Source organism: Rhamphochromis sp. 'chilingali' (genome assembly GCF_963969265.1).
Source record: "Rhamphochromis sp. 'chilingali' genome assembly, chromosome: 6".
NCBI classification, from domain to species: domain Eukaryota; kingdom Metazoa; phylum Chordata; class Actinopteri; order Cichliformes; family Cichlidae; genus Rhamphochromis; species Rhamphochromis sp. 'chilingali'.
Window position 1 is genome coordinate 34,340,811 of NC_137933.1, and position 27,848 is coordinate 34,368,658.

The 27,848-nt window shown below is 41.0% G+C and overlaps 2 protein-coding genes across 3 annotated transcripts in view; both read left to right on the forward strand.

Annotated features, from left to right (window-relative positions):
* Positions 1–265: 265 nt before the first annotated feature.
* Positions 266–2,882, forward strand: sdr42e1 (short chain dehydrogenase/reductase family 42E, member 1). 2 transcript variants are annotated; one of them, XM_080885167.1, is made up of 3 exons: positions 266–753; positions 1,142–1,218; positions 1,471–2,882. In XM_080885167.1, the coding sequence occupies exons 2-3, from the start codon at positions 1,157–1,159 to the stop codon at positions 2,567–2,569; spliced, it is 1,161 nt and encodes a 386-aa protein (XP_080741293.1). In that variant the 5' UTR covers positions 266–753; positions 1,142–1,156; the 3' UTR covers positions 2,570–2,882. The 2 variants fall into 2 exon arrangements, with proteins under 2 accessions (XP_080741293.1, XP_080741294.1); XM_080885168.1 differs by lacking the exon at positions 266–753 and adding an exon at positions 764–1,009.
* A 513-nt stretch (positions 2,883–3,395) lies between these two features.
* wtip (WT1 interacting protein) overlaps positions 3,396–27,848 on the forward strand; it is a 36,559-nt gene continuing 12,106 nt past the window's right edge. The window contains exons 1-2 of the mRNA XM_080885055.1: positions 3,396–5,468; positions 14,168–14,269. Coding sequence (XP_080741181.1) covers positions 3,971–5,468; positions 14,168–14,269 — 1,600 coding nt within the window. The 5' untranslated portion in view covers positions 3,396–3,970. The remainder of the gene's footprint in view (positions 5,469–14,167; positions 14,270–27,848) is intronic.

The window sequence follows — 27,848 nt, forward strand, 5'->3', positions numbered from 1 at the left end:
TCACTCCTTTATTAGTTCTCACTGAAAACTCCACTCTCTGTAAATTGGTGGGTTAAACTTTTTTATTCTTGAAATGATTATATTGTTTTTAATTGTGGCTCAGAGAAAATATTTTTTTATGTTTTTAAGGGATTTGACTGCTGTGAAGCCTTCCTGTAAATATTAGGGCCCTCACAGCAGTATGAGTCACTTTACGGCAACTATCATTTTGATTTCAGGCATGAAGCCAGGAGCCACAGCGGAAAGTTTCTAACAGCAACATCCTGAAAGCAGCCATAGCCACCTTCAGACACCATTGACACAGCTTATACACACAGCAAAATTTATATCGTGTTAATAAAAATATTCTGGTTAAAATCGGTGAAAAAAAGTCAATATCGGAAGTCTTCGTAGTCTAAAATACAGCTTTCAAAACAAAAGCATGAGACGTGTATCGTTAGTCCAGATTAAAGTGAGTGCTATGACAGTCTGTAAATCTAAACCATGAAATTCGACAATATCTACGGATCTGTTGTATAATTTTGCGTTTAGCTACCATTAAAACTATTTTACAATTTGTCAATGCTTTGCTACATGAAGATAATTTCGCCGGATTTCCTGTGTCCCCGTGCTTAACGAATCAGCGTCACTGGTGAGGAGGTACACTGGTGGTGCTATCTGTCGCTGTTTTGGAGGTTTCCAGGATTACAGTGGAGTTTTGAATGAGTCATATTGGACACTTATTTGTCTCGTTTTTGTCTGCCTCGTGCTCAGGTTGGTGTGTCCGTTGAATATGTGAGCTTTTAACAGTTTGGCGCACAGGGCATGTGCATAGTTTCAAGCATGCCTCGCACATACCTTTACTCTACTCATGCAAGCAACTACAAGTATGGATTAGTTAGATTTTATTCACTGAATTAAACTTGCAGTCACCTCGGGAAACAAAAATATACACTGACGTAGCAGCATGAAAGATTTAATAGCTCAGGTGGAACGCGTCATTGAATCTGCAAGCTGTGATTGACTTTAGGTAACCGGAAGCTGTTTAATTACGATTTTATTTTAGTTATTAATACTTTTATTCTTTAAATGCATCAGGCTGATTTATGTGTATTTAAAAAAACAAACATTAATAATATTGTTTTCTTAATTTTCCTCACAGATTCATCCACTTGGAATGGGAAATGCTAGCAAAGAGACGTTTTTAATAACTGGTGGATCTGGCTACTTCGGTAATCGGTAAGAACAATTTTGCCTTTTTTGTGTTATTACTACACATTATAAAATATTTAAATGCAGGCAAACGCTGCAGCATGGGGTAAGCACCACAAGGTGGCGTTATCACACCAGTTATCTTATTAAGATAAACTTTCTTGACATGAACTGTGGTAGGATTGAAGGTAGAAATATGTGCATCTATTGTACTTTTGTCCTTGGTTTACTGTGCCTGTTATTTTGTTAAAATGGAGGACTGCTTTTTCCCCCCTGAAGGCTCGCTCTGTCTCTGCATAAAAAAGGAGCCAAAGTCATCCTGTTTGACATCATCCCCCCAAGTCAAGAACTGCCAGAGGATGTTGTGTTTGTGCAGGGTGATATACGTGAATATCCAGACGTGGAGAAGGCTGTCACAGGGGTGGATTGTGTATTCCACATTGCCTCCTATGGCATGTCTGGCAGGGAGCAGCTAAATCGCCAGCTGATTGAGGCAGTGAACGTACAAGGCACACAGAACATCTTGAAGGCCTGTGTAGAACACGGAGTGTCCAGGCTGATTTACACCAGCACCTTCAATGTGGTGTTCGGGGGTCAGGTAATAGAGAACGGAGATGAAAGCCTGCCTTATCTACCTCTCCATCTTCACCCGGACCACTACTCCAGAACCAAGTCCCTGGCTGACATGGCAGTTCTGAAAGCTAATGGCACAGTGCTGAAGGGCCGCTCGGGCCTGCTGAGCACCTGCGCACTGCGTCCGGCAGGTATCTATGGGCCAGGAGAGCAGAGGCATCTGCCCAGGATAGTTGACTATATAGAGAAGGGGATCTTCAGGTTTGTTTACGGTAAACCCAGCAGCCTGGTGGAGTTTGTCCATGTTGACAACCTGGTGTCAGCACATGTGCTAGCTGCTGAGGCTCTGACCCCAGAGAAGCAGCACCGCGCCGCTGGCCAGGCCTACTTCATCTCAGATGGAAGGCCTGTCAACAATTTTGAATTCTTCAGACCTCTCGTAGAAGGCCTAGGCTATCGTTTCCCAACACTGCGCCTTCCTATCTCTTTCATTTACTTTTTTGCCTTCCTCACAGAAATGATTCACTGCCTCATCGGCCCCTTCTATAACTTCCAGCCGCTGCTGACACGTACAGAGGTGTATAAAACTGGCGTGACGCATTACTTCAGCATGGCAAAGGCAAAGGCGGAGCTCGGTTACGAGCCCAGGGAGTACAACCTGGATGAGGTCGTGCAGTGGTTCAGAAGCAGAGGCCACGGGAAGAAATGTCACCGCTCCTTCCTCAGTCGACTGCTGCTCAACGTCCTGTTTGTTTCTGCCTTGGTGGCTGTGTCTCTGTCTTTTCTGCCAGTCGTCGGCAGTTAATGTAAAGTAGTCTTGCCTTTTGACTTTGCCCAAAACATCATCCATACTGTGTGAAGACTGATTCATCAAAAGACAGTTTGCATATTTTAATATGTTATCATCCATGTGCACCTTTCCTTTTAAAGTCATTAAAACAAGTCCAGCCATCTAAGGACCAAGTCTATGAGAGCAGTTTAAAGCAGTAACATAAGTTAGTTTAATTTTTACATGCTACCTCTTTTTTAACTTGTAAGGGCAAACATCTATGATTACTGGAGAAATACATTTTTAAATATATTTTTGTGCAAAAATTAATAAAACCTGACCTGTGAAATTTGAATTGTGGGTTTTGATTTTTAAACTCCTCCCTTTATCACCAGGAAGACATGTTTTAATTGGTGCATTTAGAAAATATATCTGTATATTTAAAGAAATGTTAAAGATCTTAGCGACTATTTTCTATTGCAGAGAGTAATAACATGTTTTTTCCAAGGTTAATCGAGATTGCATATTTTCGTAATTCTTAAACTGTTTTGCTATAGTTGAAATCCTCATATCGTGTTTTTATGCAGCTTATTGTAAAATAAATCATTAAAAGCATGATCTAGGCCTACCCTTTATTTATATGTAGAAAACGATATCTGAGAACATCTTTACATCTTTGAAAATTGAGTTTTAAACGCATCTGCCCTCCATTAATACTGAATCACTGCAGCTCATTCCTGGTGTAAAAGGAGTCGGACCAGGTGAGGCGTGCTTTGTGTGGTATTTTAGTCTGCCCGGGATGAATGCAGACGTCCCCTTCTCTCTTAAACTATTCTCTTCAGAGCCGGCAGCCCCTTGCTGAGTTGGTCGCAATCATTGTTTCTCTGCAGCATTAACCACATTCCAGAGAGGCGCAGCGCATCCAGTCTCCTTCCCCGCATTCCTTTCACGCGAACGAGTCCCCTGCATTAAACAGCGTTTTGTTGAGATTTTTGCGCTCTTTGTGCGCTCAGGCTTGCACACAAATGGTGTTTGCAGCATATACGATTATCCGACCTACTTTGATTTCTTGCACAGTGGCCGTAAAGGAAATCTAGAGGAAAAACCAACAAGGGGAAATTCCTCCGCGCAGCGCGCCGTTGACTGTAAAGACCTTTCAACTTAACAAAAACTGAAGTTGACAAACGTATCGCTGTCGGCTGAAACTGTGAGAAAGAGTTTGTGTTTTCGGCGAAGCGGGGGAAGCAGAAGAAGACGATGCGGCTCTCGGCGGGGTTTGCGGGCATGTAAGTGGTTTTCTGTGAGTGAGGGACGGCTGTACGGCGGCGTTTTGTTTTGATTTCCATGTGAAACGCAATTAGTGCTCCGCGGTGCTCTATAGTTTGGCTCGCGCAGCGGAGCGCACTCTGAACTTGTTTCTCTCCTCGGAAGCACAACATGGAGCATTACCAGGAAGATTTGGGACTCCGGGCCACCAAACTGATGGAGGACCTTTCTTTGTATGATGCGTACCAGGACGGGATGTACGATGCGAGGAGAGACTTGGTGATTAACCCCGATTTAGACTTTTCGGCTCCGGCACTGGTTGAGCATAAAGCCAAGCCAATGAATGGGACCTCTGTGCTTCACCAGCAGCATCACACAGTGGAGAATTTCTCGTCCGGGAATAAAGTGTACAACGCGGCTCCAGTGCGCCCGGTGAATTGCAACCGGACGGTTCCTGTGGATTTTTGCGCCCCTCAGAGGGACGCGGTTTATAACGAGGATGGTTGTTGCACCAAATCCGAAGTAGCTTTGCCTTGTTATACAGGCACTTCCGAGAGACACAGGAGGTACTCTCTGGAGGTGCAGGGCCACAGGTACAGCACCGGCTCCACCTTTGACGGCGTGCCGCTCAATAAACCGGTGGCTGTGCCCGGCAACAGGTGCAACAGTGTCTGCATCGCCAGCAGCCACGACGGGAGATATAACGCCACCAGTCCTCGCTCCAGCCTGGCATCTTCTCTGTCTTCTCAAGAGCAAAGCAAGCATGCCAGCCCGAGGTCGAGCATCAGCAGCCCGCGTACCAGTCTGGTGGTACCGGGTCAGGAGAGGTACACGAGCCCTAGATCTAGTTTGGTTCACTGCGAAGGAAACAGTGTCCTCAGTCCCCGATCCAGCTATGCAAGCACCGCCAGCGACACGAGTAAACACTCAAGTCCCCGGGCCAGCCTCAACAGCTGTGACTGCTGCAGCAAGCCCAACAGCAACCGCACCAGCGGCATCAGCATGGGCTACGACCAGAGGCACACCAGCCCCAGGTCGAGCACTGCGAGCCAATATTCCTTCACTACCAGCCCGAGATCCAGTTACTCTGACTCTCGGTACGGGCCCGTGGTCAACCAAGATCTGGAGGGAGTCTTGCACTCAGCGCCGCTGGCGAGTCCTCGCTCCAGCATCTGCAGCCAGGACGGGAGCGCAAGACCGGGGACAAGCGCAAACTGCGTGGTCAGCCCCCGGTCGAGCATCTCCAGTCACAGCTCCAGAAGTTCCCGCAGCTCCAGGGGGTCTATGAGCACCTATCCGGATCTGCAGCTTCCTTCCCCTAGGTCATCCATGCTGGGAACCAGTTTACACGAAGATACGCTGCTGCAGGAGTTTGGAGACTCCAACGGAGTTCAGAATCGCATCCATCTCCAGGGGCTTTCGGCAGTGCCTGAACCCCAGCAGCAGTCGGGGCAGACGGGAGGGACCGCGGATATACCCTCAGGGTCGCCTTCCTCTTATAGTTATGTGATGCCTTCAAAAACGGCTTCCTCGGGCCAGAGGTTTAAACTACCTTACCAGGTGACCCCCAGTCGAGAGAGTGGACCAAGCCAGGCGGAGAAAAGGCTGGAGGCGCTCACCTTGGAGCTGGAGAAGGAGTTAGAGATGCACATGAAAAAGGAATACTTTGGTAGGTTTGTTTTTGAAACACACAAAAATACTATTAGCGATGGCCGCAAACACAAAATCACTGGGAACATAAGTCTGTGTTGCAGAATCAGTTTATTGCCATTGTTTATTACACACAGAAGTACAAATTTTAAACAAATACGAAACACAGACTATACATCATTTTCCTGCATAAAACACCCGTGTCAGTGTCTCCACAGCTGGGATTTGTTGCAAGTTGCACTAAAAATTTGTGCTTGTTAAGGGCACAGTGATGATGCCTGCACATAGGTTTGCAATGATATTTCCTAAAACATTTTATGATTGCAAAATTAATGCCATTTAAATATTTCACTTACTCTTAAATATAGAGTATTAATCTTATAAGGCACTGAACACCAAGGCACTAAACTTGCATGGCATAGCATAACTACAATGTGACCTAATACTATATGTTTTCCCAGTTTGCAATCCTTCCTGTATCACTATTATATTTTGGTGGTGAATGGGCATAAGGGTTTGACTCTGTGGCTTTCACAAAACCTTTTTCTAGTTTTTTGCACATATTAAGCAATAAAGGTCTTGCATTAACTTATAGGCAATCAAGATAATTTTTTCATTTAACATTTGATTGAGATTCTGCCTTGTTTCATGAACTTTTCCTGTCTAATGGTTGTAAAATGTGGTCACAGCAGCTCATACAAACAGCCCAATTTTGACCAAGGGCAAGGCATGATAACAATGCCAAATATGTTGTGGTATTACTACCACGAAATCTCACTATCTGTGTTAAAAGGGCAGACATCTGCCCACTGAATCTACAATTCAAGGCAACTATTAAAAGAGTATTTTTCTGTGCGGGCAGGTTTATTTATAGGTTTGCCATCTCTTCAAGGTCTGTTTGCAACCTGCTAAAGCTATATCACCACTAACAGCTCCCTCTCTGGCAGATAAGAGTGGGTTTTGCAGGGCAATACTAATTTCTGTCTTGGCAGAGCTAACATTTGCAGAGCGCGGCACGTTGCTGAATGGAACCTTCTGTTCTGCCAGGTCATTCAGAGCAGTGTGGTCCGAGTTTGTTAGAGATTGCGGTCACTGTGAGCGTTGCGATTTAAAGAAAGGCCCTCCCCTTGCCGTTTAGACTCCTTAAGATGCCCTATGTTGAAAATTGAACACGTGGTGGTTACTTTATGCTGCAAAATCTTGACACTAAAACAGTTTGGTTGACCAGCAGCAACACAGCCACAGAAAGCCAGCTGAGGAAGTTTCTGTCTACCTTTTGAATTAATAGCCAGACAAATGGCTGCAGACGAAGAGCAGTAGTTTGTTTTATAGCTGGTGCACTTGCTCAGAGTGAGTCTGAGACAGCTGTTGATTTGTTCCAGAGAAACAGGTTAAAGAAGGAGGATGGAAGACAGGAGGGTGAAACGAGGAAGACAGCAGTGAGGGGAGCAAGAGAGATAAAGAAACAAGAGGGTGGAAATAGATAGAGATGGGGAAAGAAAGGAAAGGGAGGGAGAGAGAAGAATGCAGTCAGACGCTCCTCACATCGGGTCCAATAGAGACAGCTCTGTTTCCGTAGCGACAGTGGAGAAATTGATCGCTGGGCCTTCTTTTTGGGGGGCCCAGCACTGCTTGCCAGTGTCCCACTCTGCCCACTTTGCACTGCCGGCTGGCTCTTGTGTGGCCTCTGTTTGTTATAGTGGCAGAGGAGCTGTGAATCAACAGCTGGCCCGATACAAGCTTGCAATTGAAGCAGCAAAGTGAGTGAGGCCCACCCCACCCTTTTGCTTTGCTGTCCCTCCCTCTCTACCACCACCACCTTAAACCACTGCCTCCCCACCCTGCCTCCCCCGCGAAGCCCTTCATTAACCAGCCAGTGGGGAGTTGGGCAACACCAGACACTTGGCACACGATCTTGGCTGGCGGGCCAGACATAGTTGGTGGGGGTCAAGTCTGATCACCTGCCTAGAATTATAATGGCAGTAGTCATGCCCATGCCTGACACACACATGCTGACTTGTGGACAACAGCACACTGTGTGTATGCTGTACTGGACCCTACGCCTGTACTGGGAATGCACACTGCAGCTGACGAGATTAGAGGTATAGATTTTTTTAAAAGTCTCACTTTAAGTTTTAAGCCTAGATTGTCCGCTGAAGTGTGAAAAGCTACAGGAGCATTCACAGTTCACCAGGGCAGTCGCTCTTGAGGAGTTTAACATGTCCCCCTCCACACATGGTGGGAAGTTAACTGTGTTATTCATTCCCAGTGTGCACCAGACTACATGTGCTTGTTTACAGTGCTGTGAATCACAGCTTTCTCTTCATCCCCTCTCCTGCATCTGTCTTTTGTTATATTGTCTTTTTTTTTTTAGAGTAGGTGTAAATCAGGATTTGCTATAATGCCCAGGACTGTAAACCTACTCTATGTGCAGTAATGGAATCTCTCCATTGCAGACGTGCAGAGATTTTAAAGCATCGGAAGTGATGCAACGGGCGACACAAACTAAAAAATCCCTCTGCTTGTGCTACAGGTTTGAGCCTCCATTTGTTTGACTGAAAATCTTCATGTAACCGACTCATATCTACAGAGATTGGTTTGATATTGTGCCTTAAGAAGTCCAACTGACTTCACACTGAGCAGTGGTTAAAGTTTCATGAATCAGGCTGTGCAGGCCTTCTTACAACTCACAGCACGTCCGCTGTTGTCTTTAGTGATGGTAGAGAGGTGAAGGACCAGAGTGTTTATAAAATACTCTCTAATTTACCATTTTAATGTCTTTTAATTATATTAGATCAGAATGGTTGGAGAGATTTTCTTCTATGTGATCTTCCACACTAGAGTTTAGTGTTTTTTCTTTTTCAGAATAAGTTGTAATTCAAATGCACTCACTTATTTCACTGTCAGTCTAATCATTGCACTGTGTGTTTACTACACCACTGCCATCCACAGTTCTTGTAGTGTATATAAAAGATGGATGTAGCTGAAATTGAAGCCAGCACAGAAGCGCCTTAAATCGACCAGCAGGGGGCGACTCCTGTGATCTATGGGAAGTCTTTATGAAAATTGCTCTTTCGCTTACTTCCTCACTAGTTTATGGCCTCAGTTTGTAGTTTCACTTCTTATTGGATACAAAACATATTCATTTTGCAAAATGTGGTCTTTTTTATAGGCAAAAAGGATGATGAAACATAGCATAGTTTACACTATTTTTGACAAATCACTAGCTGATGAGATATGGGCCTATGTGTCCCCTGCCCCTTACTTATCACGCCTGGTTTCAAAACATCAAGATGGTGATGACAAATGTTCAGTTTGAGGCTTCACATTCGACCTTCATGAACCAGTGGGTGACATAATGGTATCTACGGCCATCTTTATTTACAGCTTATTCTAAAATCAAACATTACTGCTTAGTTTTACTGCATCCTGCGAGTGCCAAATGGATATGTTGTGAAATGGGCACATGAGATGTTCAGCTCCCTGTTTTAAATGACTAATAAAGAGCACTTCAGAGATTTTCCCAGCTGCTCTGTAAAGGAATAACCACATCCTCACTCATGAGACCCTTTCGCATTTTTCGCGTGTGTTCACCAAAACACATTTATGGTTGACATTTACATGTCAGTGTATGAAATCTTGACAGTGCTACTCACACATAGTAACTGCAGTATAGTTGCAGCTAGCGGGATTAAAGCAATAGAGGTAAATCAACGTAGCTGCATGAATAAATCATAGGTTTTCAGTTTAGCCGTTGGGTAGAGAGTTGAAGCCAAAAAGTCATGTTAGTAATTTCTCAGCTATAGATCACTTCTGTGGGAAACCAATAAAAATAACAACGAAGGAAGGAGCCGGAGGGTTATTTAAAAAACAAACAAACAGCCTAAAACCACTTATGAATCACATTTTCTTGTTATCAAGAAGCTGGATAATGTGTGTAAAAATAGGCACACGTGGTGATGTGAGAATTGGAAGTGGAGGGTATACACGAGTCTTTTAATCCGTCAAAAAATTGTGTTGTTTCACTAAACTTACACACAACCACCACCACATTTTGAGGAGTACAATGCAGAGAAGCAGCGATTTGGGTTATCGATGTTCAGGCAGATTCACAGTAAGTCACGCAGTGCAGAAATCAATGCACAGGCACCATGTACATCACGCTGTAATATGAGCTGAGTCACAAAAAAGTCAGTAGAAAGGAGAATGTTGAGACTTTCTTACACTCACCTACACATTTCATGCTGATGCATGTAGTCTTAGTATAACAGGAAGTTGGCTTCACTCATACAGTAACATTCCTATCTGTGAAGTATTACTGCATCAAAAGACGCTTGTCCAAGTTATTCATAGTTGTCATTCCAAATAATTGGAAAAGGAAGTTCGCTGCTCTGATGCAGAGCAGAAAGGAAACAGAACTTGGTATGAACATTGGAGTATGATGCTAACAGACTGTGGTTTATCTCTTTTAAGCACCCTGGACCCACCCAGACCTTATCAGTTATTAAACAGTGACCTGGTGCCTTTTTAGCAGGTCGAATTAAAACAATGCAGCATTACTATGCTTCATTTCTTTTGAATCACAGTTGTTGGAGATGTAGGTGAGATTTTTTTAGTAACGGCAGTAGTTACTGACTCATTGGTTAAAGGCTTCCTCTTGTAATTACAGTTTTCATTCGATGGATGTAAAACTTTACTGGAGTTTTCAGATCTCACTCTGGCCTGGTGATGGTTGTAAGTGAGATTTTTTCCAAGAAGTGTTTCTTGATTTTAGAGCCTTGATGTGGAGCAGTTACTGAATGAACTGGGGATATTTATCGAAGTAGGAGGATTGCTAAGGCTAATGTGGGCTCAGACAGCGTAATACGGACTCCAATCACTGGAGTCAAACACAGCTTCACGGGTCCTTTATAACATCTGAAAAGCGGAGCATGTTATACATACAGTATATTTTTTTACCTTCTCTCTCATGTTACAACATAGATTGGGTAAATGGTGTTGAGCAACAGAAGCATGGAGTTCTTTCTTTTTTTTGCACAAGGGTCAGATACACACTATAGGATTGACAGACCATAACGTCACATACCCAGTTTTTGTGCAACCAATGAATCATGTCAATCTTATTTTTCTTTCTTTGTTTTTTAGCCTTTACTGAACACAAAACCGCTAATATCACATACACAGTTTCAGACGTCACTGCCTGTTCACATTCTTGTTCTGGTACACTCAAAGAAAAATGCCTTATTGTATCTGTTGGCTTGTGTGTGTCACCATTTAACGTACTGCCCTTAACCCTTGAGAAGGGCGAATTTATTTGTACGCTTGTCTCTTGTGACAGGTTTGTACATGGATGTAATCATACAAAAATTAACTTTTAAAAAAAGGTTCAAACTTGGACACTAAATTCATTATATATGCCTGGATATGGACTGTCATTTGTATCGGCTTTTTCAGCGATAAAGACCACTTAATATCACCAAAACCTGATTTATGTTTGTACCTGAGCAAACACACACTGCCTCTTAATGTTACACCTTTAAATCTTTAAAGTACAAAGTTAATTTGAGGACCCTGTAATTAACCATTGGAGGTACATTAGTATAGAATGAACCCGCAGGGACAAAAATGTACTTCTTCTCTGTCCCTGAGAGTTTAGTTTCCCTAACAACTATTTATTCCCAGCTGTAATTGCTTGAGGAACGTCTGACGTGTGGCCTGTTCAAGTCATGACAGGATCTTTTTTTAATCATCGGTTTGTTACCAAAGAAATAGTATAATCAAGTCAGAACCTGGCATAACTGACTCAGTTAACTCCACAAAGAGTTGTGTAGAAGTGTAGGATTTAATGCAGTATGTGAATATAAGAGGGACGATTTTAGATTCTAACAGGTAGAAAGCAGCAAAGCAATTACATTACAGACTTTCGCATTGGCAAAATTGTCTGATCAGCTTGGATATTTTAAAGTTCACTCATTCATTCTTATCCTGCTATTCTTCCTGTTTTCTTAGCAACAAGAGCAATCATTCCAGGTTACTTCAGCTTTTGATTCCAAATAATTAATATGCAGAAACACCTCAGATAACAAGTAAAGACATTTAAGCTGTGGGTGTTTTTGTTCTTTGTGCTCATCCTTTACCAGTTTTCAGTGTCACCGAGTGCTCCAGAGCTGTTATGAAAGTGAAATAACCCTCTCAGAAAGCCAGGAAATTCCACAAGTGCATCACTGAAAGTGTATACATGGTCTGATTTCAGAGATAATGAACCAAATTAAATTAGGGGTGTTGTTGTGGTGCAGCTCCCCTGTTGGGATCTCTTGAGAGCTTGTGTCCTCTAGCCACAGTGACCCTGGACTCACCTCACCCAGACTTTGACCCTGCACTCGCTCAGGAATGTGGCCTAAGTGGAGGTTGTCCTGTGTGAGAGTTTGGAGGTTGTTAGTCTGCTGCTGATGTCTACTAATAATTTTAAGCCACTGTTTTTTTTCCCCCTCCAATTGTGTTTCTTCGCTAAAGGTCACAGCACTTTGTGTTGATGGTTAGTTCAGGCTTAAGTGAAGTGGCATTTGAGTCCATCACTTCCCCTCAAGGGCAAAAGCAGCATTGTAATCTGACGGATTGTTCTTGGACTTTAGGGACGGATCGAAATGAGTTATTTCCACAAACCGTCACATGGTTATTGCAGGATTCAACTGTGCTTTTACACTCACTGACCTCTCTGTTAGTATAACTGTTGAATTGCTTGTTGATGCAAATATCTGATCACATGGTAAGAATTTGATGCATTTAGGCATGGTCAAGATGACCTGCTGAAGTTCAAACCAAGCATCAGAAAAAAGGTGATTTAAGCGGCTTTGAACATGGGATGGTTGTTGGTGCGAGTGGTTCAAAAACTGGTGGTCTTACTGGGATTTTTTAATATAACCATCTCTAGGGTTTACAGATCTGAAAAAGAGAAAATATCCAGTAAGCGATTGTTCTCTGAGTGAGAAATGCCTTGTGATGATAGGGATCTGAAGCTTATTGCCCCACTGCTCTGAGCTGATAGGAAGGTTAACAATAACTCAAATAACCACTTGTTACCTTTGAAGCATGTGGAAGACAGCAGCATAGGACCACATCAGATGCTACTCACAATTTACACTGGCTTACCAAAATTAGACATTAGACTACTGGAAAAGTTGTTGCCTGGTCTGATGAGCCTCAGTTTCTGCTGCAACATTCAGATGGTATGAAATAACATGAAAGTATGGATCCATCCTGCCTTATATCATGATGGGTCCATGGTCTCATGTGGTGGTGTAATGGTGTCTGCAATATTTTGTTGCCACACTTAATGTCAACCAAACATCATTTAAATACCACAGCTTACCTGAGTATTGAAGCTGACCATGTCCATCTCTCTCTGACCACAATGTACCAGTCTTGTGATGATTGCATACAGCAGGATAACGTGCCCTGTCACAAAGCTCAAACTGACATGTTTCTTTGCACATGATAGTGAGTTCACTGTACTCACCTGGCCTCCACTATCCCATGCAAAATTCAGGCACTTTTTTAAGTAAAAAGGAGTCCAGCCCGGTACTAGCAATGCGTACCTAATAAAGTGGGCAGGAAGTGTATGTAGAAAGGAAAAGATGGGAGCTGCTCATAAAAAATTAGTAAAATCATAGAACATCAAATGTTACTACAACAAGGACTCCACTCCAGCGGATATATTCACGCAAGTAATGTCAATAACATTAAAGTAGTCAAAAATGTCTTTTAATTTTGAGTATATTTTACCATTCTTTGAATTATTTAATATCCATGTGCATGAATGTAGGTTTATAGCTGCTTATCATGTCATCTTCGTTTACTGGGTTAAACTTTATAGGTGACCACTGCGAGTTTGGCTTCATGATCCGAGCAGTAATAAAATGCTGGTTATGGTAATAGCTAATATACTATAATGAAGGAGGAAACAGCACCACTATGAGTTGTAAAGTCTTTGCATGTGTCAGTTTGGTTACAAAATATTTATGATAACCAATTAAGTAAAAACAACATTGGCCCGTTTGAATACAGCTTTTCACAGCAGGACAGTAGAAGAGGATTTTTCTCTCCGCCCTGTCCTTTCTAACAATCCCCTCACTTTTACTGCATTTCCTGTCAGTGCATTTTAATGTAATCATCAGCTTTCCTGATCTAGTCGGCTTCAAACAGTATGATGTAATGCATGGAAATGACAGGAGTCAAATGTGCACAACTAAAGTAGAAATCGCTTCATGAAATATGACTTTAGAATTAATATTCAAACACTAAAATTTGCTCTCTGTCTCTAAAACCTGAACATCTGTAATAATCTCTTTAATGTTTTAATGCTCCGAATTTCATTGTGATATTGGTCTTCAAAGGCGATCAAAAGCTGCCGAGGGAACTGTGTGATATTCTTAGCAGATTTATAATTTTGCAGTGTTATTCATTTGCATAATTAAATAAATGTGCAAACACATTGACAGGTTTCCTGCTGTGTAACAAGAAATGTGACAGGATCAAGTCCAGTAATTGTTCCTTATGTCAGAGTCACACACAGAACAACACAGACTGTGTCTTCACTGGACCATACAGACCTTTTCAGCATCAGTGCAGTCTCTGTCCTCACAGAATCGCAGATTTGTTCTACTTTTCCATTAAACTGTTGTCCTCATCATCATGTAATTGACTCACTGTCTCTAACAGGTATTTGTGTCAAATGTGGGAAGGGTGTGTATGGAGCCAGCCAAGCGTGCCAGGCCATGGGGAACCTCTATCACACAAACTGCTTCACCTGCTGCTCTTGTGGTAAGTAAGGCAGTTATTTTATGGGTGTCTATTATGCTTTTTACTTATTTTCTGTCATACATAAACTGTTACAATGGTGGATGCTCATATTCAACATAGCAACAGTTTCAAATAATGAGTTTATTACCCTAGAAGCCCCTAGAAGCCAAAAGTGCTGGGTATAAGCACTCTGTTTCAGATAGCGCTACTTTTTGCAGTGTGAATGTGGTTATTGAGGCACCTAGAGAAATGTGAAAAACTCTAAAGAGCAGATGGTGATATTTTACATGACCTTTCCTAAAAAAAAGTCCTAGAAATATCCGTATTATGTGTCAGTGTCAAAAACATGTTGCCATCTTCATGAGAATTCTCTGCAGAGGTGACACCCAAGACATCTTATTTCAACTTGTTGAATTTCAGTCATGCACTAGGGCTTCTGTCTGAAGCATTTTTCTACAAAGTCTTGATATGCGGGGTATGTGTGAAAAAATGTTACACTCATGGTTTATGTAACACATATGTGGAAAAAAACCATTTCCAGATCAGCAACGTAGATTTATAGATGTTTCGTGAGCTATACTTTGGATTTCCCGTCCCTAGACACTATAAAACTAGTGTAAAAGGTCAAATTCAGTGAGTAAATCTAATCAGCATCTTCACCTAAATATGTAGAATGCTACCTGTTTTCTTACCTTTTATCCTGTTATCTAGGTCAGCGGTCTCCAACCTTTTTTGCGCCACGGTCCGGTTTATGCCCGACAATATTTTCACGGACCGGCCTTTAATGTGTCGCGGATAAATACAACAAAAAAAACTAGTAACGGTGCTGAAAAAAAGAAGATTTATTCATAACACACGTGAAAAAACCCAGGAAAACCGAGTTAACGATTAAAACGATAACAAAATAACGCTGAAAACCAATAAAAACCCTGAAAACCATACATTTCACACCTGAGCCTCAACTCTCGGGGCCCAGTACCAAACGACTCGGGGGTTGGGGACCGCTGATCTAGGTGAAAGAGTCATAAGTCATGGTTACATCCTGGTAATGCTAATATTTGACTTTGATTCCAAAGAATTTATATGCATAAATATCTCTGTTAAAATTTCTCCTAAATAAAAAACAATCTCCAAGTTTTATTGGTCACTCTGAGCATCTGCAAATATTGTAGCAAGATGAAAAAGGTTAATATTAATTTTGTCTGTCTTATTGCTAATCAAGAAAACAATAAAAGTAGCTAGTCTGATGTGCCAGTATGTTAGTTTGATGTGTCTCTACTCTAAATATGAAGACTGTGAGGCTGTTTCTAGAATAGGGCTGTCAAACATAAGGCCCTGGGGCCAGAATTGGGCCCAACTGACTCAAATCTGGCCCGCAGGATGGATTTGGAAAATGTGAAGAAGAACAGAAATTTTGGACTTTTAACTGTACTTTCATGTTTTACAGTTTTTCCTGACATAAAAATCTCCCCCCATGGCCATTCATTCCTCACCAAAGTAATTCATTTATTTCTGTAATTTTACACTATGCTAATTAGCCATGCAGACTGAGTTACAACAAATAGCTTGTTGCTTTCAGATGCAGCTGGATGCAGCTGTCAGTCTCATATCGCACACTGTTTTAACTCCCTAAATCAGCTCGTGTAAACTTGCCCACAGCCTTCAGTGGAGACAGTTTTAAAGTATTTGGTCTGCGTGGATGATGATATTATGAGAAGTGAATCACAAAGCGATTCTGCATTAACCTGATAGCAGAGTGATTTTTTTCCTTTCTGCTTAGGAAAATGGTGACCTATTACTTAGTCTCACAAATCTATAATGCATGCGTTGTTTTTCCAGTTGAGGTAAATAGCTGTCATTAACCCCTTTTAATGCACGCCTTTCTATTTAATTTTACACTACCTGAAATCCATCTGTACTGAACTCAGTGTCCAAATGTATGCAGATGACACAGTCATTTATGTGCATACTAGCTCTAAAGAGTAAACTGCATGAAGCAATGGAAAAAACATTAATTGCATAACTTATTTCATATAGAATCTGTCCAAAACCATAAGCATGTTTTTTTCTATTAGAAGAAGCAACTCCCCTCCTCCCGAAATTGTTGCAAAAAGGGCAGAAGGTACATGATATTCGGTATTGTAAATGTCGATTCATAATTATTTTTACCCCCGCAGAAATACATTACAAAAATATCTTTTAAAATAAGCGCATCCTTGCTCATTTTGAGACATATATATAATTTAAGAATTCAAATTGGTTCACAGCTCTCACCCACCCACTCTCCCCAACATAAACACGGTCATTTAGAGTGAGTAAAGATTGAAAAGCTGAGCAAAAATCAGGTAAAAACATTAACATAAAAGTGGCAAAAACATTGTATCTATAAAGGGCCATTGAGCACTGTGTTATATTAATTACTTGAGACACCTGGGTCTGTGTTTGTATTTTGGTTTGCCCAGCTTTTGTGCTCCCTGGAGAACTGATCATTTCAGGAGTGTGATGTCTCAAATGTGCTAATTCTTACAGGCAGCACCAGCCGTGCTGTAAGCTTCTGCCGCTGCTGTCTCTGCCTAAAAAAATCATCATTAGTATCACCAGCTTGCTGTTAGATCTGGTGTTACAGTCTGGATCAAAACATCTGCTTCTTAAAATAATCCCCTAGGCTGGTGTCCGCTCTGTAGAATAAAAGGGCAGCAGCTCTCTGCAGCGGGAACAGGCTAATAATGAAACAAAGAAATAAAATGCTGACATCATTTAGTTTGTAAGGCTGTAATTAAATCTGTTCTCGAGCTCCAAGGACAGTATAGATTGTGTGTGCGTGTGTGTGTGTGTCTTCTGGACGCCCCTGACACTCGACTCCAGCCCTCTTCTCCCGTTTCCTGGGGAAACAAGAGGAAGATCTTGGGAGAAAGCTTTTTAGGCAGGTTCCATTCATATGTGTAACTATACATGGATACCGATCCTCCACCTCGCCCCCTCCGGCTCTGGAAGAGCTTCCTACAATTTAGATGTAACCAAAGCCACATACTTTCCTATTTATTGTGTGCTGGAAGAAAGAGGGGCCAGAAGCTGAGTGTCCAGTTGCAGAAGTTTGGGTGTTTAATGTGGAAAAGTGGCTTCTGGCTTGGTTAAGAGCTGTTTTAACAGCCTTGATAACTTTTTTTGTGGGTTCATTTAGGAGTCAGTGTTCATTGCCAAAACAAAGGAAGACACTGGTTGTTCTCGACATTTGGTCTTTCAAACAGACTTATTTGTAAGACAACCAGATAATTTCCTCTGAGGGCTAAAAATACCCTGAAAACATGCCTGGAGTACTTGTGGGGAGCAGGGTAGCTACATAATAAAGCAGTTATGTGGAGCGTAATTGCTTTTAGACAAAAAACAGCTCCCTGGAGAATTATTGTTGCGTTTATTGGAGAAATCATGTCCACGATTAGTTAACAAGTTGTCTTTTGTGCTTCATGGACCATCTCTCCTCTAAAGATGGTTTATTGGTAACATAAACTCTGATGTTTCATTTGACCTCATGTGAATGGGAATGTTTTCTTTTAAGCAGTGTTTTGAAGACCTCTGAGAAGTTTAGTTTCAAAGTGCCTGGTCTTGTCATAACACAATCCAGTGATTTATCGGGAATTTCGTGCTTATGTCCCCTGTTTGTTTTTCGGGTTCTTTTTCTTCTTTCTGGACTCTGAAGCTCCAGAGTGAGGTTGAGTTTGCTGAGACATTGCTCACTGGTAGCCTTGGGCTTTGTTTAACCATGCATAATTGAGCCCTCCTCTTGGCTTACTCCCATGGTTGCACCCTTTTTTCATGAAATGGCCAAGAATGCAAACCCCACCGCCGCCACCACCACTTCAGCCAACCTTCCCTGGAGGACCTCAGTCAGACAGTCACAAAGTGTACCAGACCTGCTTATCAGAGGGGGCAGGCCTGGCATTGGCACACGTACGCCAAAGTGGATGCAAATACATGTCCACAGGAGGACATCTTGGGTCTAATCGGTTTGAACTTTGACTTTTTAATATGAAATATCTTATTTTTCTTCCTCTAGTGTCCATCATGCTAAGTAGTAAAGTCAGTCAGTCTATGCCACAAGTTTCTGATGGCTAAAATATAACACACATATAATGTTATCACACTTGGTCTGTAAGTCAAATCAACTCAAGTAAAATCAGAAAAATTGTAAAACCTAAGGTTATGGTCTACATAATATCAGCACAGTAAAACTGACAAAAGCGTTTAACCATTGTCTTTAAGTAAACTTTAAACATGAGGTCTTATTCTATTTCTCACTTACTGAGTCTAATATTTAAAATTAGAAAATGCAAAACAGAAAAACCTGTAATCTTTTGTATTATCATTGCTCTTGCTATTTTTATATATTATTAGCTACCAGTTGTATATAAAAAGGCATTAACAAGTGTTATTTTAGCAATAATAAGCATCTGCCGAGGTATCTATGGTTATAAATAGTGCCACTGAGCAGTGAATTTATTCATATCTGCAGCTTTAATTGTTGGTCAGAGCATTAAACATTACCCTGAACTGACTGGATGAGTAATTGTTATGCTGTTGGACCTAGCAATGCTAACCTTAGCCACAGTTTGCAGGAAAAAAAAAAGTCACATTGTGTCCTTGCAAAATGGCACAAACATTTAAAATTCAAATTTTATTGAAAGATTTGTTTCTAATGACTGCTAAATGCAAATCTAATTATTATACAGTAAACTCTGTTTTTTGAGAGCTTTATTTTTCTTTCTAATTTTAGTTTACGATATTTATTTTCCCATTTATATTTGGCATGGAAAACAGGTGTCAAAACATCCCTAATGGACATATTTCTCAACGTAAACACAGGTTAATCGGGCTGAATGTAAAATTTCAGGATGGGCGCGAGACAGGGTGTCGATGAAAAGAAAAGAAGTAAACACCGCACTTCAGACTGGATGAGCAGACTGTCAACCGCAAAACGCCCGATGACTCATTTGTGTGCTACACTGAACCAAAAGGCAGCAGCTCAGGGGCTTGAATTTCTTTAATCGTTTACCGCCACAAGTTGCACCTGCAAGGCACTGGAAATCATTCAATTTTCTTTTTTGTTTTACTCCTGAGGTCGTACATGTCATATATATGCAAACTTGTAGTGTTATTAGAAGAAACTGGATGGATGGATGGATAATGAGGATAAGGCAACTTCATTCATTAGTAATCATGCTGGGTAAATATTTCTTCATAGATGCAAGCAGGAGACAACTGTTCTCATTAGCAGGTGGTCAGCGAGCCGGCAGCTAACGAGCCTGTAGCAGCAGTATTGTGTTTGTGACACCCTCGGTGGAACCCTTTCTGCTTTGTTTGGGCTTGCATTTAAGATCCTTCTTTTATTATAATGAATAACAGGAAGGCTGGATGCTGTGAGACATGTTGGAACAAGGATGTGTATCATAACTTTGCCCTCAATTTGGGCTGCAGCTGCCACTTTGATGTTATTTCTATTCTAGGCAAGTTAGAGGTTGATTCAGAAAAATGTGGAAAATTCTATTTAAATACTTCAGACAGGTGATCTGTTCATTGCCAGTCATGCATGAAAAATGTAACTATTTATTTTTAGATTTTTTTCCCTCAATATTGTTTTCATTTACACAGCGTTATAAACATTTTGTTGCACAGCAGATGTCACCTGTTGCTCACAGTAGACCCGTGCTGTATTTTTTATATTTTATTTGCTGTATTATACCTTAACACAGCAAATAAAATATATGTATGGATCTCTTTTTAAGATATATCAAATAAAGATATACATATTACTTTGTCTGCTTTTACGTTATGAAAGCACAGAAAATGCTAAATGAAAAATAATGATACATCACAGACTAGAGCACCCCACCCTCCACCACCTCAAATGAAAATAGGTGCCATTAAAAACAAAATCACACAGCTTATTATTTTTGACAGTAAACAGAACAGATTTCTCTTGTCTGCGTCAACTGTCTTATTTTGTGGACAGACTCAGTTGTCCGCTTGCTGGAGGCTAAAAATGTGCTCATTCTTTGACACAATCGTACTAACGAAAAGGACAAATATTATCTGACTCTACCAACCAAAGCTCTTCTGCATACTTTGGTATTTGAATACTGCTACCTTCCTATCAGCTAAAAGCAGTCTAGCCATTCTTCTGTGACCCCTGACATCAACATTTAGACCAGCACTCTCTGAAATAGTGAAATTGATTTTGAATAATAGTTGAAAATCATTGAAATCATCTTCCTTTTCTATTCTGATGCTCAGAACTCATTTGAACTTCAGCAGTCTTGCCTTGACCTTATCTACATACCTAAAGATGCTGACTTGCTGCCACGTGATTAGCTGCTGAGATATGCGCATTAAGAAGCAGTTAAATACCTGACTAAGTGGCCAGTGAATGTGCAACATTCAGATTGATTGTAGGCCAGAGACATGGAAAAGTCAACATTTTTCAATGGAAACTCATTTGCTTTTGGAACAAGGACTCAAACTTATTTTATAGACACAACGAACAACATTTGGTTTATCATTGTGTGGCCTTCGCTTGCTGTATCTCATTCATTCTTGCTTTAAACTGGAGGATATTATTAGGAGTTTCTTTTTACAAAAAAAAGCTTCTTTTTTTTTTTGCACATACTCATATCTCTCCCATCCACACATCATCTTTTTCTGCACAGCTGAAGACATACAATCCTTAGCTGTTATCCTGCAGTTCTGTTGCCTTTCGTCTGCAGTTATACATTACAACTCAAAGGGTAGACCAGCAATTTGAAGATCTTTATCTCTCGTTTTGTCCACACAGAAAGCAATGAAATGTCTTGCAAAGATCTGACACTATTGCAATGTTCCTCTTTTTGGAGGTGAAACCTGTCTCTTTGCCAGATGTTTTGCCCTGAACTTTTGCGCATACCCTAGAAGTCGGAGCTTGCATCATTTCTGACTTCTGGATGACTCAAAACTGGGAGTAAATCTGTGAGAACAGTAATCAGAGCATAACATCAAGACAGTGCATGTGTCTGTCCTGGTTTTAGTATTGTGTGGCTCAAAGGGTGTGGTGGCAATTGGTCAAAACAATGTGATGCAACCATATTTTTTTGTTACATGTTTTGTTTTTGTAAATTAAATCCTAATATTTAATTAATCTGTTATTCAGCACTAAGTTTAGCAAGTATCTGTGCCTATGATGTAGTTAAGGAATGCAGTGACCAACGTTACTCCCCTTTATTGATAAGCTTTGCTTCAGAAAATACATAACAGAGCAAAACACTAAAGTTTGAGTCCATTTTTATCCACAGTCTATATGATGTTAATCTCCACTGTTCAGAGGTGGATAATATGCTTACAGCAGGCTTTGCTGTAGCCTCCGTGACTGGGGTTTCTCTCAGAATACCAAAAACATGAAGGTCTGCAGAGGCTTGTGATTGCATTGTATGAAAAAATCAGTTTGAAGTTCCTTTGTGAGCCAATCACCATATTTATCTGTTCCTGCAGCCAGGCAAACGCTCTCGTGGTTTCTCTGCCAGAGAGAGAACAGAGTGACGCCTTCTGCCAGCACATTCCTCTCTGTTAGGCTGGTTTATTGTCAGTGACAAAGCGCGGAATTAAATTAAAATACAGCTAACAAAATTTTCTGTTGTCTTTTGATGTGAATGTAAAACAATAAGCTTCTGTATGTACTGAAGCTCTCTCCTTGTAACTGCAGGCAGGTCCGTGCTGTCATGTGAACTGTTTATTCTGGCTAATTGACCTGATTGAGGAGCCAAACTCGGCGGTGTGATTGGTTTTCAGATGCTCATCAGTACCACCAAAAATGTCCAACCTGAGGATGTGTGACGGGTTCACTTTACCCTTTTTTGTAAAGCTCAAATTTGTTTGGCCACTGATAAAATTTGACTAACTCATAAAATCTTAGAGGAAGTAATAATACAACTATTAACCTTGGGAAGTCATTGGTTTTCAGATGCTATTTATATTTGATTAACTGCTAGCAAGAGCAGTGTAAGAGCGAATTTTCTAAGTGCACTTTTAGTAAGCACGTTTTGCCACGGGATAAACTTCCTCTCAGAGGGGAACAGTTATCTCGTGTTGAAACACACCAGCAGGCGTGTCACCAGTAGGAAGTTGACAAATACTTCTTGTTGGAATGTGACCTGATATGATCCACTTCTGTGTCAGCATTTGCTTTAGGGATGTAGATGTTTCAGCTTTTCTATCTGGTCAAAAGGTCAGCTCAGTAGATCAGCAATTCAAAGGTTAATGGTAAAAGATTATATTGTGCGTTGTCTGTTTTATGCTGACAATTTATTTTACCGTATTAGACCCAATCACCAAGAATGTAAAGGGTTTAAGCTGATTGATATCTGCTTAATTGTTCTTACTGGCTTATGTTTGACTTCTGACGTCAATGCAAACGCAGATAACAACAGTTTCACAAGTTCAAGGCAGCAGCGGCTTGAGAATGCAGGTGCCACTGTTACTCCACCAGGTACAAAACCTAAGTGTATGATGGGAAACGGGATTCTATGTGATATGATATGTGACAGATCATTAAGGAACACGATTGTCTTCTTCATATCGTTTTGCAATTGGTTTATATCTAAAGATCTTTAGATAGAAAGAGACAGGGCCAGCAATCAAGTCTGGGGAGATCGTCATGGAAAATGTTTTAATAATATTTCATCAGTTTTTAGAGTGTAAGGCTGCAAAATCAATGGATCAGTTTCAACTGACAGTCCAAAAAGCGTTATGAATTCATGTTCACTCGCTGCAAAGTTTTGAAGTTCATTTTAGTTCATATGTATTTCGTCATTTAAAGATTATGGACACTCAAATGGACAAATTAAAAGGACACACTGTTTTTTTCTTCTTCTTTCTTTGCTTAAAGTTTGTGATTATAAGTGTTTGTAACCTCAGTAGTCATGATTCATGATTTCTGCCAAAGCTGGAAAGCCCTACTATGAACCATTAAAAAAAATAGAGGCTTGGTTTTCATTTTTTTCTACTAAAGAAATTATTTTGTGTCAAACTCTGAAATGTTCCCCTTTCTCTTCGCAGCATGTGGCTGCTATAAGCTCAGCTGATGCAACTGAGCTGCTGCAAAGAGAGCAACACCTTTTAGGCTGCAGTTAAAAAGTCTGCTATTGAGGTCTTAATTCAGACTTCCATTGTTAATGGACTGGACTGGAAAATGTCAGTCAAACTAGGGCTGCTCAATTAATCGAATTTTAATCACGATTACGATCTGGGCTTTCAACGATCATTAAAAATGACTGAGCCGATTATTAGCCCCTCCCTCATTTATCCGCGACACCTTAAAGGCCGTCTGTGAAAATATTGTCGGGCATAAACCGGTCCGTGGCGCAAAAAAGGGTGGAGACCGCTGATTAAGAGGACCCGAGGGAAGCTCAGAAAGCTAAGCAGAAGTTATTTGGAGAGGAGAGTGACTGCCGTTGGTTGAAAAGAGAGTTTAAAAAAAAAAAAAAACTTCAGTGGTGTTGCACACTATTTTATATTATTTTTTAAAGTTATTGTTAAATAAATATCGTCAAATAATCGTGATCTCAATTTCAGTGAAAATAATCGTGATTATCATTTTTGCCATAATTGAGCAGCCCTAAGTCAAACTAAAGAAACGTAAAGCATGCTTCATTTCTCTACCCATAGTTTAATTCATCATATTTATGAAAACTTTATTATTTCCTTCCTTTAAATCTTCAGCTTCATATTCAGTGCACTAATCCAGGTAAAGCTATCAAGCCCAACAGTTGAAAAAGTCAGTAACTTACCATTGCTGCACCAGAAAATTAATGTTTGTGTGTGTGTGTGTGTGTGTGTGTGTGTGTGTGTGTGTGTGTGTGTGTGTGTGTGTGTGTGTGTGTGTGTGTGTGTGTGTGTGTGTGCTAGACATATACCATGACTAGAGAAGTAACACTTTTTCACTCTGTTTAATAAATGCCTGTCCTTAAAAAAATCAAAAGAGATAACACAAAGATTTTCAAAGTAAACATATCATAATAATTCCTCAATGTTCATAAAGTACTATCCAAAGGGGGGACTCTCTGTGGCTTTGGAAGTCTTGGGTCGAGCTTCATGTGCATACCATGAGCTCAGGTTACACTGAAAGAAATCCTGTCATCTTCACTTCTATTTGAACTCCAGCCATGAACTTAACCTTAAGGGTTGGATTTTTTGTCAGTTTTCTAGAGTTGCAGAGAATAGTCGACACATGTCCTGCATCCAAAATGTACAAAAGATCACAATTACATCTGTATCTTATCGGTAGGAAAAAATTATTCAGACCAGAAACAGCATGCAACTTAACAAAGTCACTGCAACGTGTTAAATCTTCTTTTTGTATTATGCAAAAATAAGATTCCTACATTCTCATTTTGGTAGTCATAGAAAAGGCCACATCTCCCACATGATCCAAGGATGAATCTCAGACACACTAACATTGTGTAGAAAAAATACACAGCTCTCATTTTAGGTGAAAGCGTCTAAACAACCTGGATGCCCAATGAAATGATTTCTATCCTTTCAGTGAAGACGAGTGACTCCTGCTGGGTTTTTTCTTTCTTTTTTGACTGAATAGGCTTAACCGAAACTGCCATACCAGAGGAAAATTTAGCCGAATGATACCTTCGCCATGGTGACACATCAGTCTTTATTTCCATGGCAACACCAGCATTCAAAATGCATGCACTAACAGATGAGCTGAGATTTGTAAATGACCAAAAATTGCACGCGGCCGTCATACGTGCAGAGGTCAGGAGCAGAAAGAGGGAGAGGAGAAAATCACTCATCATTATGTGTCATTATAAACCATACCAAACTCATATGCATGTGGTGTGCTGACGTTCATGGATTTTAAATGCTATTGAAAATTAGCTCTGTGCTGTTAGGCATGTTGCATACCTGTCCCTATAAAATATAAACTATGAAATTCAGTAAATACTATGACTGTGTAAATAACCTAACAAAATCAGTTGTAAACCTCTAGTTTCAAATGCTGTGATGTCAAAATAATGCGAGTATGGTTTGAAATTAAAGTGCCCTGTGTCAACTTTTGACTTAAAATTGAATCAATTGAAAATTGACTCCAGTTAACTAAATGTTTTTTCTTTTTTTTAAAAAGTGATGGAAAAATCTGAAGTCTGTCAGTCTTTTTGATGGATTAGATGGTGGATTCATCAAAATATTAAATAAACACACCAGTTGCTGTCTTCTATATATACAACCTAAAATTAAACATACACGGTTGAATCCTCCAGAATCCTCCATGATTACGACTGAGTCATGGGTGCAGCTGGTTCCTCATGCAGAAGGAGCAGATTAGGCAGGCAAAATGAACCTCATGGGGAAGTAAGCGCTTGCAGCATTGGAAAGTTTAATCATAAAAAACTTTTGTTAAATTACAATCACTTTCCTGCTGGAAACATGATGCTGGTTATTTCAGTTTTGGGTGTAGCAGCAGAGCGAGGTTGGACAGAGTTTGCCCTTCAGAATAAAATAAAATCGGACACAAAAAGCTTTCGCCTCTGCAGCAGCCCTCTTTGATGCATTTGATTACACTCAATCAAGCACCCAGCTCAAGTCACCTTATATTTGCTAGTTTAGACACAAGGTTGTTTTAGTGCCTCCGCTTGAACTGTCGAATCTGTTTCTTTTGCTGCTGACATGTGGAGTGACCTTACAGCAGATTTTTTACATTTCTATTCTTTTTTGTGATGTACCATTATTTGTCCCTTATGCATTGATGTCCCCATCAATGGATACTCTTTTTATTTGTAGGTAGGTAATGAGAAAATAAGTTAGGAAACTTCACAACCCTGTCCATCAAAATGAAAGGCGATGACAAAGTCTAACACAACCTCTGGTTGGAACTTCTAAAAGTAATAACTAAGACAAGCAAGCAGAGTGAGACATGAAAATGAGAAAAGGGTTTTAAAGTAAATCCCAAACTGCACATCTAGCTAGTCTATGATGCCAGGATGGGTAAAATATGCTCAAGTTTACATGCAGTCAGGGGCCTAATGGGAGCAATTTGACTGAGCTATAATCATGGATCAGGCTCTGTAAAACCTGCAGGTAGATTGCAAAATATAAATAGAGCTACTGATTCAATGCCTTGCACTACTGTGAGGACATTCGGCCCCTCTGCAGCAATGTCTGGTCACAAAAGGCCAAAGGAGCGAGAGGGAGGCATGGAGCCCTCCCCCTCTTTTTCTTGGTGATGGAAGTGGGCAGAGAGCGGGTGCTGGAGAGGTGCGGGGGGGATGAATGGGACCAGCTAGTGACCTCAGGCAGAAAGAATGTCCCCGTTTGCTCAGTCGGCCTGCTCCCCTAGCAGCGCTCCACACAGTCATCAGCACTGGGGCCTTTGTATTCACCTTCCAGACCCCAAACTCCAGAGCAGAGGCCACAGACCAGCACACAGCAACACCTCGCAGCCCCTGCTGCTGCACTGTTCACTATAATCTCACTGCTCCTGCCAGTTTAGCCCCTTCAAAGTCTCATCTATGAAGAGCTCTTCTTCAATCCTCCTTTTCTTTTTTGCTCCTCGCTACCAAAATGCTAATTGCTCCTCAGTCTCAAAGTCTTAAAAGTCTCACCTATTGTGTGGACAACATTCCTCTGCTGCTCCAGCCATTTATGTGGATGTTAATGTATTGCCATCTCCCAGCATTGTGACAGTGTGTGTGTGTGTGAGTGCATGTGAGTGCATGTGTATGAAATATAGCGACTGCATAAATTTAAGTTTAAAAAAAAAAAGCAGCATATTTTTCATGCTGGGACACCCATAAAATCAGTGGTGGCTCAGGACGACAATTAAATCTGACTAATCCTGCAGATTTATGAGATCCATGGGTTTCGTCTGCCAGGCTTGGGTGAAGTCATCGTGCTGCCACAGAGACACCGCTGCTGTTAAATGAATTTGAATGGGCGAGCAGTGTGAGATGCATGGCAGGGGGCTGTAGAAGCCAGCCCGCAGCAGAATTTCCTTTTCAGTTTGGATTCAAACTTGGATTCTGATGAATGAAGTCTAACCCAGAGGAATTCAGTGTTCTCACTCTGCGCTAGAAGCTCGGTGTCCTGAACCCAGGCTCACAGTGTGGACATGTTTATGTGTTGTGGGCCTGTGACTTTTTTAGGGTTTTAAAGTTATTTAGAATAATGAAGCGGTGTTGAAAAGCTGGTTGTCGTTTTCTGTATGTGTCAGAATAAGGGACATCCTCCCTCCAGTCTGCTATTGTTGGTCTGTCTGTGAGCAGTGCACAATAGCAGGGAAGAGTGGAGATTTTTGGGGGAGGTTTGGCAAGCAGCCTGCTGTATTGATTGTGTATGGGTTGTGAATGGATTCTTGTCGGGATCAATGGTTGAGGTAATTAAACGGAGGCAGAAAGTTGCCTTTTTTTAGCGAACCATCTGCTCCGCACTCTGTGTGCTGTGGCCGTGGCAGATAAAAGAAAAGGATACAGTAGGATGTGTTTTTGCATGTAAAAGTTAACAGAAGTGTTATATCGCATGTTCTGTCTGAAATAATTGGTTCATTGTTTATTTTTTAGTTTTTTTAGTT